Source organism: Ochlerotatus camptorhynchus, unplaced genomic scaffold (genome assembly GCF_037179485.1).
Source record: "Ochlerotatus camptorhynchus isolate MF236.1 unplaced genomic scaffold, CSIRO-AGI_Acam_v1.1 ptg000788l, whole genome shotgun sequence".
In the NCBI taxonomy this organism is placed as follows: Eukaryota; Metazoa; Arthropoda; class Insecta; order Diptera; family Culicidae; genus Ochlerotatus; species Ochlerotatus camptorhynchus.
The window spans coordinates 267,484-282,691 of record NW_027041253.1 but is presented as its reverse complement, the minus strand read 5'-3'; the positions used below and the strand labels follow the sequence as shown (position 1 = coordinate 282,691).

General features: G+C 44.1%; 1 protein-coding gene across 1 annotated transcript; it reads right to left on the bottom strand.

Annotated features, from left to right (window-relative positions):
* Positions 1-1,696: 1,696 nt before the first annotated feature.
* Positions 1,697-3,493, bottom strand: LOC135715038 (uncharacterized). Its single transcript, XM_065238449.1, has one exon. It carries the CDS (start codon positions 3,491-3,493, stop codon positions 1,697-1,699), a length of 1,797 nt encoding a protein of 598 aa, XP_065094521.1.
* Between the last annotated feature and the right edge of the window lie 11,715 nt (positions 3,494-15,208).

The following is a 15,208-nucleotide window of genomic DNA, read 5'->3' as shown; positions in this document are numbered from 1 at the left end:
CTTCGACTGACTATATGTTTCTCTAGATAATTGCTAATTTGAGGTTATGTTTCTCTAATTTATACGGCACTGCGCCAACATCAAACGTAACCTCGAAAGCAATTGAAAAATCACCAAACAACGTTAAAACCAGAGCCCGCGGGCTCTGATTGGCAAGGTTCCTCCCCCTGAAAAAGGTGCCTTTCGGCCTTGCTTTCGACCCATGAGTCGGAAAATCTACCCGGGGCCATCCACCCGTTTCAAATTTATTCTACTTCTGCGCTACCTATGATTGAAAATGCCTTCCAAGTATAAAAACAAACGGAAAGATTTGAAACGCATCTGGCTGCCTTAGCTTAAATCGAGAATACAAAATTTTAGAAGGATGTTAACGTTAAATATGTAAACATTGGAGACAATTACTCTAGTTGATAGGCGTTAGCGTTGCGTAAGCAGCTTATGTGTGCGTGTGTGCGGGAATGCGAGTGAGTGTGTGTAAATATCTAATCCCGAACAAAGGAAGCCTTTGTAAATTTGTTCTTCTTTCTCCCTCCCGCCTTCGGCAAACAAACAAATCCATCGCTACAAAACAAATTCGCTAACGTTAGGATTTTAGGTTATGTTTTAATTGAAAAACAACGCTTTTAACTTATTTGTTTATTTGTCAAACTACTTATCCTTCTTTTGTTTTGTTTTATTTTATTTTTTTCTTCTTTTAGATAAATACAATACTACTTAGGTTTAGAACCGTTTAAGTCAATTTCCTTTTACATACGTGTACATATTAAATCTAACTGTTTTACGTGAATTTTACTCCTTTTTTTTCCAGTTTACTCAACTGTGTATTTTATCAAACTACGATTTTATCCCCGCCCCTCCTCCCCTCCCCCATCATTGCCCCAATTATTTAAGTTTACTTTAGACCAACTGCGAATGGAGTTCAAACTGACCTTCTTCTTTTCGTTTTTTTTTTTGGTTTTAAATCGTAAATACCTATTCTTATGAAACCCCGAGAGATGAAAAAAACTGTGCGCGATTTACGGTACTAGGTTCTAGTAGAAAAGGCGCGCGAAAAGACAAATCGAAACCCAAGCGCTGTCGTAAAGTGACGAGAGAAAGCTCGAGAAATGAATGATAGAAAATGGAATGTGAGTCGCAAATAGACTTTATTGTAAAATTATGCAAAATAACCGATTGATGTTAGATTGTTTGCACTGTGTCTAAGACTACCGAAAATGTCCCACTCGAAGGGAACGGAATTCCACACTCGTTTCGATTTTAAATCCAATCGTTATTGCACTTGGAGCTTTAGAGGTTAGGTTCTTAAAAAAAAAAAACACAAACAGATTTGCCATCTGCTTTCAAACGATATCCGATGGCGACGAGGTGAGCGATGTCGCCATTAGTTGTGATCCGCCATGGTTCGTGAGGACGTAACTGGAAACGCTCTTGGTCAGATTGAATCCCGGTTCCCACTGCTGCTGTTGCCCTTGAATCTGCTGACACGGAATCAGTGCCGAACTCTTGTTCATCTGTTCCGATAGGTCGAGCATTCCTAGCACCGTTTCGATAATCTCCTCCTGCTGCGGCGCCGGCAGCTTCGTCACTCGCTTTCCCAAAATCTTGAACAACTCAACCGTTTCCATCACGTCCGAACTGCTTTAAATCCTTTCCCAAACTGACTTAATCTTAGAATCTCAAAAGCCTTCTACCCGAGCTACAGCCGCTCCAGAACTTTCCGCATGATCGCACTCCGCTCGGAAACTACCTCTACCAAAAACGTCAATGTTGCTACCCCCAATCCAATGGCGAAAAAAATATACCCACTGAAAAGATGTCCGTTCGTGAGCACCATCGCCGGTTCATCGTCCAGCGTCGTCACCTGGTACCTGCGGTTCAGCAGCTTGGAGTTCCACTTTGCAATCAATCCTCCGGCCAGCATACGCCGCAGCAGACGATCAAACTCCCGCACCATTGGAAACGACCGGCGGAAGTACACACTGTAGTGGAAAATCATTATCTTTTCGCCGGCCACCCGAAAGTTCAAGTAACCCGGATGACGCCGATTGAAGTCAACGATCTCCTCCGGGATGGAAATCAACGCGATCCTGCGCCGACTACGAATAACCTGCTCGAATCCTCGAATGTACTCTTCGTCGTTCAGAAGGATCACCGTTCCATCCAGGCGGAACGTTTCCTCGAAGAGCAGATTGTACAGGGATTCGGTTACGACGAAGCGGTAACCTCCTGCCATCATAGCCTGCAGGGTGCTAATGTCGTTCAGGTGCCTTTTCTCCGTCAAATGACTGATCATGGAGCCTTTGTAGCTCTCCCGAATCACCAGATTGTAGTACAGCAGCAGGAACAGCAAAAATCGAAAGAAGTTCCCTCGCGGAATCGACGGCAAGGAGTCTCCTATGGTTGTGCGATACAACGTCAGTACCGGATGATGGCTGAAGTGACCAACCATCGGACAGCTTAGCGCGACAATCACCACGTAGGCTGTTCCCAGAACCACCACCATTCCGATCCAAATCCACGTCCCCAATGGATTAACGAACTGCTCTAGCGACGACACCTCCGCCAGTTCCTCCGGAACTACAAACACAAAATCCGTCATGTAGTACCCGAAGGACGCACTCATAAGCTCCATTAGCCGCGGATACGGCACGTATCCGCCAATGGTGCAGTCCGCTTCGTTCCGAATCACCAGTCCCATCGCACCCAAGCCGGATCCGTTGGGGAAGAGCCGTCCCCAAGAGTGACCATCTGTCGGAACCACAATCTCAATCGAGAAGTTCATCCTAGTCGCGATAGTTCCCAACAGTTCACCTTCCACCCCTAGAAGTCTCATTCGTTCACCTTCGGAAAACACCTCAATAAACGGAAGCCGCGTAAAAGTCGCAATCCGCAACGAACAGCCGTGCAAATTCCGCACGTAGTTATCGAACAACCCCTCAAACCGTCCTTCCTCGAAAGCTCCCGCCTTGCATCGATCCACAATCTTCGGCACAACGCACCTGCAGCAGTCCTCCTGGAACGGTTCGTATCCCACCATCACTACCTCCCGTTCCTCACCTTCCATCTCAACCAGCAAAACCACATTCGTAACACCCATATCCCAAAAGCGATCCAAAACTTCCTTCCAAACGAATTCCCCCGTCGTCAGTACGAGTACGAAGTGTCCCCGGAACTCCACATTCAACTCTCGAACGGCTTCGATCTGGTTTGCGAACGATTGCATCGCATCCACAATCCAAACCACCAACTGACGGTGGTTGAAGTCACGCAGCTGATCGTACGGTGCCAAGTTAACCGTTATCCGGGGGTCATTTCGGAGCTGAATAGATTCCAGTAAATCGGGAGAGGCACCGAAGAGGTTAACTTGGTAAGCGAACCGTGCCACGTTTCCGGTGATTAGGGTGGATAGGCAAACGGTGAGGTCGTTTGTACTTTCACTGGGGGTAAAGAAGCTCGCGAACACACATGTGACCGAAAGGAGGATGAGTTTCATTGCGTCCACTTGGATGGTTGGGTAAACTATGAATTCAGGATTCGGTCGAGTGTTTCAGGAAATGGGTGCAGGAAATCGTGACTCGCCACAAGAGTGTGGTGGCATGACGAATCAGAACCTATTAGCGCCAATTATGCGATTAAATCTTCCCACCATGTGGAGGACAGTTTGAATCAGCATTTTTAGCGAAACGATTCCCAGCCGATTTGAGTTTTATTGCTAGCAAGATTTATTGAATCCAAGAATACAGCGGTTTCTTGTGTGAAAGATTTTCAATGCACGGCCAATCAGAACACCTCAGCGAAAAAAAAGTCAATTGATTTAGTCGCTGAGTTGTTCTGGTTGGCCGTGTGACGGCTGATTAAAGCAACACTCAAATTCGCAAAACCGTATTTTTTCCGTGAGAGGAAAAGAGATAGCAATACAATTTTACTCAGTCACTGAGTTAGGTTGAACGGCCGTGTAAGGGAATGGAAATTAATCTCATGTTTAGGTTAGTGTTCTATAGGGCCGTGTATTTCAGACGGAGTCAGAGAGTGGGAACGTTTTGTACACAATTTGAACTAGTTGCGTGCAAGTAGAAAGCTGTTTCCCTTAGCCGAGTCACATGCATCGTCAACATGAGATTAACTGACAATCTCGTTAACGATGCTCAAGCTACATCAGCACGAGTGTCATATTCCGGTCGCTGAAACTGCCAGAGTTAGGCGAGATATACAGCTTTTCCATAATGCTGGAGATCAACAGGAAAGCGATCCTGATCCATGCATGATCATTGAATAGAACAATGTAGAACACTAGGTAGGACACATGTAGGTACTGAAAAGTGCTGTTTAAATTTGTTGTAGCTTTAGGTAGCAGTAACACTTCCTTCAGCAAGAGAGCACGATGCGGACTGGCTTTGTGTTTGGTTTCTTCGTCTCGATGAGTCTTATCGGAGTTGCCCACCATCGACAGCCGATGGAACTCTAGGCGAAGTCGAAGTCATCACCGTTAACTATCTGGCAAGAACTCACTGATGAGACAATGAAACTGACCCTTTCCTCAAAAATGTCACCCTTTAACCTCGAGTGAACTGCGAGTAATCGGGTCAAGTGTTGGCAAAATCATCAACCAAATAATATTTTTCCGCTCTCACATGCTCTCAATATCACGCGATATTGATTTTACAAGCTCCTTTGATATTGCGATATTGTAAAAATGAAGCTGAAAATTGACTCGACACAAAAATGATTCCGTTGAACTTAATTTATTATTACTTATCAAGTGACAGATATGCGTCTTAACAACTTGAGTTCTTTTGAAATTTTAATTATTATTAATTACAGTTCCTAGTCCTATCAGGCCTGGTTTAAGAATGCCTTGGTAGGATTGGTTTGTTATAAATTTGAAAAAGGAGACTACTTAAAACTACTATTTACAACTACAACTACTATATACATCTAATCTACTATATACAAATTGCTTATCAATCTGGAATCTATTTTGGGAATGCCTGCCTCTTCGTGTAAATTTGTTATTCTATTGTCGAAAGGACGATCAAGTACCACTCTATGCTGAGCGACCTGGATTTTGTTCCTGTGAATCTGTGCGCATGATTCCCATGTAGAGAATCGCAGGTGCTATGATTTGTTTGTAGACAGCCAGTTTGTTCACCCTGCGGGATCACGTTTGCGGGATCTGCGGCAAATCAGCGGATACAGACACCTAACCAAGGCAGAACACTTGACTAGTTATCTCTACATGTGAACGGAAGAGGAGCTTTTCATCGAACAACATCCCGAGATAGGTTACTTCAGCAGACCACTCAACCCTTGTGCCATCCATGATTACAGTACAAGATGGAGCCGGTTTTAGTTTGGGCGATTGTCGATGGAGGAACATGATCGCTTGTGTTTTGGAGGCATTGATTTTAATTTTCCACATGGTGGAAAGTGCAGTTCGTTGCGATAATCGTCTAATTAGAGCATATTTTGTGTTGTGAAAACAGTGAAAAAGTTATCCAATCAGACATATTGTAGTGTATACTGTCTAGCATTGGGCGATCTTGAGAGTCCAATTCCTCTTTGCGTATTAGAGCATCTCCACCGCTGTTTCTAAATCACTTTTGGAAACTGAGTCAGCATGACTTCCGCCTGTGACCAATGCGCTAAACCAGTTAAAGGCGATGAAGAATCCGTCTCATGCATGGCTTTTTTGCGACAGGATGATTCACCTAAAGTGCGGGTGCAGTTTCGAACGCATTTGGATACGGTTGTATTTTAAGTTTGTTCTCTGTTTTGTGCGTGCGTTCGCTCTCATAGTTTTCGCTGGCGCTCTGCCTCCCGGACGTTTATACGTGTGTGATTATTAGTTTTCTCGCTTTCCGGGAAGTTTTAGAATAGAGAAAGAAAACGTGATTCAACATGTTTGCAAGCATCAGAAGAGATGTCGCCATCTGCGTTGTTTGATTTTCTCCCGGACCAGAAATTAGTGGCATCGCGAGTGATAATTTTTAATTTCAGTTTATTTACGCGCTGCAAGGTGCGTGAAAGAGCTCGGCACAATCGGTGTTGATGTTGGCTCGCTTGTAACTTTTTTTGTTGTGTTTTCGAAAGAAATTGATCGAAATTGTACCAAAAGTGCTTCTGAACATGTTTCGCAGTTGGGTGTGGTGAAATTCGTGAATTCACGGTTTATGTTCAGTGAAAATTCCATGTCACAAAATTGCTCACCGAATTTCCTTGTTTTGCCGTTCGACGACGACGGGTTTGCGAGAGAAAAATAAGCATCGGGAATTTGCTCCCAGATGTATTGATTTGGTGAGTACGTTCCAGTTGAAGATTGTTCTTATACATATCTCGATTGCATTTTCGAGGGGACGTTCGGAGAGCTTTGAGATTTAGGCGTTATTGCATTTGCCGGCAGATGAGTTGGTCGCCGGTAAGGGCCAGTAAGTGCTGCCAGCAGATGAATCAAGAGGTATTCGAAACAAAATTGATAAGAAATGTCCATTCAAATCGATTTAATACAGCTGAACATATTTCAAAACTATATACGTGCCAGATTTGGAAATAATATTTTTTGAATCTGGAAGTGTGTTTATGATACCATTATCCATTTGATAAAGGTAGAGTGAACATGCGGGGCTTATTGTAAGTGAAAGTGACCTCGGAGTGGTTGTGAATTACCAGGCATTCTGAAATGGGTCACTGGAGCTGCAATAGAGCTAACACCTTCTAACTCCCGGACTAAACCTGCTTTAATTTAAGGGTAATAAAAAGCAGTTTTCTTCCATAATAACACTGCCGGACAGTGGGGGTTAGATTGTACACACACACACACACACACACACACACACACACACACACACATTGATTTTAATTTTCCACATGGTGGCATAATCAGCAATGGCGTTAAGGCATCGTTGGAGTTTGTTCGTTATTTCACGAGGCATCCTTCCTTTGACGGCTATTGCGGTATCATCTGCGAACAGGAAAAACACGCATCCGTCTCCGAGGGAAGGAATGTCGGAAGTGTAAATGCTGTAAAGCATGGGGCCCAGCAGACTGCCTTGTGGGACTGCTACTGGGATGGAAAACGTGTCTGAAAGACAATAATTCAACGATACCTTAAATGACCTTTGCTGGAGGTAGTTACGGGTGATTTTAACCAGATATAATGGGAAGTTGAAGTTACAAAGCTTGTACACAAGTCCGTCATTTCAAACATTGTTGACGTCTAGTGGTAGTTGACATGGCGGTAGTATTTACGCAGGCAACTTCTAGCAGCAACCACGTTGGCACCAACTTCAGTCACCACCGGTTGGTGGTCGGAGCTGAGATCGTTGTGCGCCTCCGGTTTGGATAGTCCGATGTTCGACAGGAAAAAGTCCAGTGTACAGTCCATGTTGTGCGTGTTCAAACAATAGACATCGGGAAAGTCCTCCGCCCTGAAAGCCGGAGCTTTATCCTTCCTTCGTCCTGGTTTATTGTCGGTGGACGCCTGTTTTCGGATGCGCTTGAAATCCTCGCGTTTAGGACACTGCTTGTCGGATGCTTGGTGAGCACCACCACAGTTGGCGCATTTGGACGCCACAGCTTCATCCGCAGCACATTCGGAGGTGGCATGGTCTTGAGCGCAATTGCCGCAGCGTGGCTTAATGTTGCAGTTTTGGGTGCCGTGTCCGAAGATCAGACACCGTTGGCACTGAGTCACATCACGATGGCCGCCACGGTATGGCTCCCAGCGGAAGATGATCGAATTGATGGAGCGGATGGCTTTAAGCGCGTTGAGCGTCACCGTTACCTTCTGGAAGTGTACCAGGAAGAGGCTATCCGGATACGCCTTCACATTTTCGTCCTTCCTTGTCATCCGATAGACGGCACTTGGGGCCAGCTTGTACCGGTCCCTGATTTCAGCTTCGATAAACTTCGGGTCGAAGTTTGGTAGGCCCCTGATGACGACCTTGAATGGTTTCTCACCGGGAATGTCGTGGGTGAAGAATTCCACCTTGGAAGTCCTCAGGTGGGCGACGACCAAGTCATACTCCGCTTTGGTACGGAGCACCACCTTGGTGCCGACTCTGCCCAACTTGTATTCGGATTTAACGCCCAGCGTCGCTAGATCTGCGATGAGCTCATTAAGATGGGCATTTTTCACTACCAATGGAGGTAGCTTCACTTTTGCCGCACTCGGGCCGGCAGAATTTTCGTTGCCGATGGCGTCGCCGAAATCACCGATGTCGCTGGCGTTCGTCGCAGTGACATCGGATTGGCCTCGATTCTTTTTCCTCTTCTTGCTGCGTTTTTCCAACACAGCTGGCTGGATATTCCCATCCATGGGGAGAACAGCAACCCTGTTCGAGGTAGGCACACCGGAGTTTCCTTCACCGGGGTTCTGGACCTTCGCCGGGCTTCGCGACAGATGCTTCCCCATTTCGGGGCACACACACACGCACGACAAACCGCGAAAGAGAGAGCGCGAACACTATCGCCACGAACTTTTCAAACAACTCGAGAGACCGAGCTAACACCGAACTGAACTGCTTGACGATCAAGCAGAGAATGTTGAGTTGATATCTTTTCAGGTTAAAGCAGAATGATGTACAACCAAGTGATACTCGATTATAGCGGCTGGGTTTGTGAAGAACGTTTATTTCATGAAAACTATCACTTTTTATTTGTACATTGGACAATGCTTGACATTACCACTATTTCAATAGTTCTTGTTCAAAATCATCAGTCGGAGTTTTGATGCGTGGAAATATTTCTGATCACTTGATGATAAAATTATTGAAATTGGTCCAGGGGCAGCTGAGTTATTAACGTTCAAAATCTTTCACAATTTTGTTACATGTTCCATTTTCGGTTTTCACAAAGTGTACCCCCTATAGAGATCACAGACGTAGTCCTACGTCAAAATCTAAGTGTGTTCATCGGGATTGTTTGATTTGTGGATAAATTAGATAAGGATGCGAATGTGTCGTTCCCCCCGAATAAATCCAAATTACAGAAGAAAAAATACCAAAAATCTCAAGTTCATATTAAAGATCTTTAAAATTAATATTCCCAGAAACATCAAATTTCACCAACCCAAAAACCAGTATCCCCAAAAATTTTATCTCCACAGCTTCGGTAGCCAGAACTTGAATGCTTTTTCCAATTGAAAGTTGTTGGGTTTCATGCTTGAATCGAAAGTACCTGATGATGGCCAACTCCGACGGTAAACGGTTTCTGGGCAAATGCTTCCTCGCAATACCGGTGATGAGATCCGTCTTGAGCTTGGTTTTTGGTGACATGATTTTCTTTTTTGGTTCTGCTTGCTACGGCAATCAAATGGAAACTAATAAATTGTGTGATCCCTCTCCGCTCATATATCCTCCTATTGAATTCTAGAAACTTCGAAACAAATGTTATCAAGTGATTTGCAACAAAGTAGGTGATTTGTATTTATCGATTTCAATGATAGTTTGATTTGCTGGTGGACATACTGCAAGTATTGAAATTCTGAACTTTTCTTTCCACAGTAAATCACGAATAACTTTTTAACGGTTAAAAATGAGGTTAAAGTGTCTTCGGCAAAGTTTTTTTCTTATAAAATTTCTCATATTTCTGCTGCATTTGATTGATAATAGCGCTATGTTTGATACCCACTTTTGGTGATTGAATGCAGTGATGTACAACAAAAAACATCATTTAAGAGAATTTGAAAATTGTAACTAACAAATTGGACACAGAACATGCCGTAGCAATTTTTTCTCTCAAGGCCCAAGCGCAATGACAGCGGAAGCGGAACGGCATCGGTAGCGGAAAAGCCCGATCTGAGTAAGCCTACTTGTCGGATTGAAAACAATGGATTTTTTCCAAAAATCTCGTCGGGGCGACCTCTAAACAACATTTCCCAGACTTGCCGCCATACAAAAGTTTGTTTTTAACACCCTTAGCTATCATTTGGAGGGTGAGCCCCCAGATTTCCAGACATAATGCAATTTTGGGACACCCTGGTGGACAGTCTTATTACAGCAATTAGCACAGGAGGGAGGAAGATAAAACCGTCAAATGTTGCTGTATTCGTAACTATCGGAAACGCAAATAGTGACGTCATTGCAGGGAGCGATGCTGATGTTGACGTTATGTTCGTTTAATTTGCCACGCAGTCTGGGGTGAGAGTAACCTGTTTTTTAGATGTAAGTACAATTACAAAATTGAAAACCGTTTTTTTTTTAAGATCGAAAGTATCGGAAGAAGAGATCGATTTTTTCGATCTTTTCGTGGACAAAGAATCGATTCGAAAAATCGGAAATCGGAATGAAAAGGATCGATCTTCCACGGATCGATCCAAGATCGCCCAATCCTATTCTACGATGCAATCGGTGTAAATATTATCTGTTTCTTTGGTAACAAAACACGCCGAAAACGACGCAGAAATCGTCGCCATACAAATTCCTATGGCGACGATTTCTGCGTCGTTTACGACGCAGAAATCGTCGCCATAGGAATTTGTATGGCGACGATTTCTGCGTCGTTTTCGGCGTGTTTTGTTACCAAAGAAACAGATAATATTTAAATTATTTGACAAAGCTCAAGTAATCATGACATCAGTAGGTCTATTTTCTTCATTCAAATTGTTTTCAATAATCAAACGTCATGATTACCTGGGTTTTGTCATAAAAGGTAAATATTTCCATTGATTGCACCAAAGAATTGGCGAGTAGAGCCCTCGTGACACCTGTCAGAATAAGTTTTCGATGTGGAGAGATGGTTGCTGTGCTTTGGTCGAAAACTGTGTTGATTGTTCTGGCAGCTGCTTCTGTTTCGTGGTATAGCACAATTTCTTCCCGCACCATTAGTTTTTGGTGCAGTACATGTTTGTAGGCAGTCCATTTCGTTAACATAAATACGACGTTTAGTGCCTTTTCGTCCAGCTTCTTGGCAAACTCCACAATATATCCTTGAGTTAAAATTATGACTTTCATAAATTGTCAAATTTTTCCATTCAACTTACCGATCAAAATGTCATAAATCCCTCGATCCAGACCCCATGTTTCGGTGATCAAGTTGAGTAGCTCCGAATTACCGTCATGATCCAAATCAGTATCTGAACAAAAGAAAAATTACAGCGTCAAATAAATTACCTAGAAAAGATAATTTTTACAATTTATTAACTTACCGTCGGAGAGCTCTGAATCCAGTGGGTCTGCAACAATCATTTCTTCATATTCACGCGATTCTTCGTTCAATTTCATTATTAAACATTCGATTTAATTAACTATTTATAAATTAAAAGCTCTTGTTCACGCGCTCGCAACGAAATCGATGATAAAATGGCGTCTTGTACCTAAACAAACACTAGCAAATGGTTCACAGCCTAAGTGTCTCCGAGTTCTGCTTTTCTTGTTATTTTGTTTGACAGCAGCTTTTCGGCTTCGCATGAAGGTGCACCTTCAAATGTTGCTGTGATGCGAAAAGTGAGAAAGTAAATGACAGCGATCTTGCTCACCGAGCAATGTGAGTTACTCGAGGTGCCTCAAAAGCAACTCTAAAATTGCTCATGATTAGGAGCTGTCTTGCCCCTTGGATGTAGTTAATTTTAAAAAATATAAAAGAACATGAATAGTTTTAAAATAACAAGTACCTGTCTGAGTACCTGATGGGCGACGACTTGTTGAATTCAAATCTGCGCCGAACGAAGTAACCGTCTCCATTGGTCTCGGTCCTGAGCCAATCGCTTCCAGTCGCCTTGGACGTTCAAGGACCTAATGTCCTCCTCAACTGCACAAAGCCAACGCGTGCGTGGCCTACCCCGAAGCCGACGTCCTCTTCCGGGTTCCCTGCTGAATATTGACTTCGCTTGCCGCTCTTCCGGCATTCGTGTCACATGCCGAGCCCACTGTAGCCTGCCGTGTTTTATAAGCTTCACAATATCCATGCCGTTATATACTTGGTACAACTCGTGATTCATGCGACGCCGCCAGATGCCATTTTCCAGTTTACCGCCGAGTATTGTTCGCAGCACTTTACGCTCGAAGACACCGAAAGCTCTCCGATCGGCCTCTTTCAATGCCCACGATTCGTGGCCATAAAGGGCTACCGGCAGAATCAACGTCTTGTACAGCGCGAATTTCGTTTTCGTACGCAAGCTGCGGGACTTCAGCTGGCTACGCAACGCGTAGAAAGCCCTGTTTGCGGCTGCAATACGCCTTTTCACCTCGCGGGTAACATCATTATCGCGCGTCACTAAAGTATCAAGATAAACAAGTTCGTCCACAACTTCAAATTTTTCGCCATCTAGCACTACTTCACTACCAACACCACTATTGCTCCCACGCTTTCTACCGGCGACCATGTACTTCGTTTTGGTAGAATTTATCGTGAGTCCAATCCTCGCTGTCTCCCTCTTAAAAGGCGCGAACGCCTCTTCCACTGCTCTACGGTCGATTCCGATGATGTCGATGTCGTCCGCAAAACCAAGGAGCATGTGCGACTTTGTGATGATGGTACCGCTCCTTCGAGGGCGATGTTGAATAGCAAGTTCGAAAGAGCATCTCCCTGCTTCAACCCATCTAAGGTCACGAACGAGGCCGAAATCTCGTCTGTAACCCGTACACATGATTTCGAACCATCCAGCGTTGCACGAATTAGCCTAATTAGTTTCGTCGGAAAACCGTTTTCTTGCATTATCTGCCATAGCTCGTTTCTCTTTACTGAATCGTACGCTGCCTTGAAATCTATGAACAGATGATGAGTCTGCAAGTTGTATTCCCGGAACTTCTCAAGGGTTTGACGCAGGGTAAACATTTGATCCGTCGTTGATCGACCCTCACGAAAACCAGCCTGGTATTCGCCGACGAAGGATTCCTCAAGCGGTCTCAATCTGTTGAACAGAACACGTGATAATGTTTTGTACGCCGAATTCAGAAGCGTGATTCTTCTGTAATTGGCGCACTCCAGTCAGTCTGTGTCCCTTTTTACAGAGGGGACAAACGAGACCATCCAACCAACTAGCGGGCAATTATTCCTCCTCCCATATCATGAGCAGTATACGGTGGATCATCTGGTGCAGCTGCTCACTTCCATGTTTGAGAAGTTCGGCCGGGAGCTCGTCCTTCCCTACTGTTTTTCAGCTCTCGTATCGCCTTTTCACCTCACCTCACCTCTAGTGTTGGTGGTTCCACAGCTTGACCATCTTCGTCGATGTGTGTTCTGTTTGTAGACGCTCTCACGTTCTCTCCGTTCAGCAACGTCTCGAAGTACTCCGTCCACCTTGCAGCCACCATCGTTTTATCTGTCAGCAGATTACTTTCACGGTCATAGCACATGGCAGGAGACGGCGCTGTCTTACTCTTCACGCCATTGACAGTTGCGTAAAACCTTCGCAAATCATTCTGCTCCATACTTTCTTGCGCATCAGCAATAACGCGTTCCTCGTACTGCCTTTTTTTCCTGCGATGGGTTGGTTTCTCGACTGACCTTGCTACCCTGTACCGCTCTCTGTTCTGACGGGTACCAGACACCAACATCCGGCTTCTGGCGACGTTCTTCTCCTCTGTCACTCGCTGGCACTCCTCGTCAAACCACCCGTTCCGGGGGCGCCTCTGAGCTGTACCTATCACCTCTCGTGCTGTTGTGCTCACCGCTCCGTGGACAGCTTCCCATAGATTGTTGAGATTCTCGTTCACGTTGATTTCCGCTATCCGCTCATTCAGCTTCTGGTGGTACTCTGCAGCAACACCATCTACTGTCAAACACTGGATGTTGAAACGCATCGATCTCCGGTTTCTCGAACTCGTAACGGTCGATAGACAACGAGGTAGTGATCCGAGTCGATATTAGGACCCCTGAAGGTCCTGACATCTACGACATCCGAGAAATGCCGACCATCCACCAACACGTGGTCGATCTGGGAGCATGTTTCGCCATTAGGGTGTCTCCAGGTGTGCTTTCGGATATCCTTGCGTGCAAAGTGGGTGCTACTGATGGCCATATCACGAGCAGCAGCGAAGTTTATCAGCTTCAGGCCATTATCATTCGTTGCAGAGCAGTGTTGTGAAAATCACTTGTATCACAAATATCACGCCCACGAAATATCAGCACTGATTAACACTCATTTGATATTTTTAATTTCGCCACTCATTTAAGTTATTGACAACCCAAGCAATGCAACATTACAACTCAGCACTCACTTATTCTTGTGTTTTCGCTCTCAAATGATTATACCCATGCACTTTCCATTCAATGAAACGAAATATACAAACGTTTCCTTTTGAGTACAACTCCTTTGAGTGGTATCACTGTGTGCCAGCCAAGGTGCCAGCTACCACTCAGCTAATAGTACATTAGTGCATTCTAAATGCGTGAGTATTGATGTTCTAAAAGTGAGGATAACAAAAACAAACCAATCCTTTAAATTTGTGCAACCTCTTAACGGAATCCCTTTTTGAAGAGCTTTGAGTGGGTTGGTTTATTTCCTTAAAATTCCGTTATAATTTCTTATCTTTTGATAGATACGCGTATTTCGTCTACTACTTGCAGACTTCATCAGTGCCAAGTACTCAACACCACTCTGTTGGTGTTGAGTATTTGGTACTGATGGAGTCTGCAAGTAGTAGACGAAATACGCGTATCTGTCAAAAGATAAGCAATGATAACGGAATTTAAAGGAAATAAACCAACCCACTCAAAACTCTTAGCAAACCAATATTTTTGGCTGGAGCAAAAGTGAGGATAACAAACTTCTCACTTTAAAATGGGATAACTCAAGAGTGCGTGTTATAAACGTCAGAAAGGCCAATAAAAAACAAACTGCAGCAAGCAGTTATAGAGCTTGCTAAAGTGCTATCTGAATTGTGAGAGAACTTTAAAAATTGTTTGTGAAATGTAGGAACGTAAACCAACATTATTAATGATTTAAATTTCAGCATTTAGCAAGTCACCTCGCGCAAGTTCGCTGTAAAGCCCGCTTATTAAAGTTTAGACGACTGTCACCACAAAACTGAAAAAAAGCTGTTCCAATCAAGCAAAGCGGTGTATTTTGACGGTTCGATTGGAACAAATTTTGACACACGTCCATACTTTTACTGTAGGGCTTTAGTTTGCTGATCTCATACGCCTGATAGGTATTTATGGAGCACTTGGTCAAACGAATGGTTAATATATTTTTTGCTCAGATGTCATATCAATTTCTGGTCTTTGACAATATTGTTTTGCATATTTCGTACAATTGAAGTCTCAGGTA

Excerpts from the sequence above, each read along its gene's own strand:
- LOC135715038 (XM_065238449.1), bottom strand. The coding sequence starts at position 3,493 with ATGAAACTCATCCTCCTTTCGGTCACATGTGTGTTCGCGAGCTTCTTT.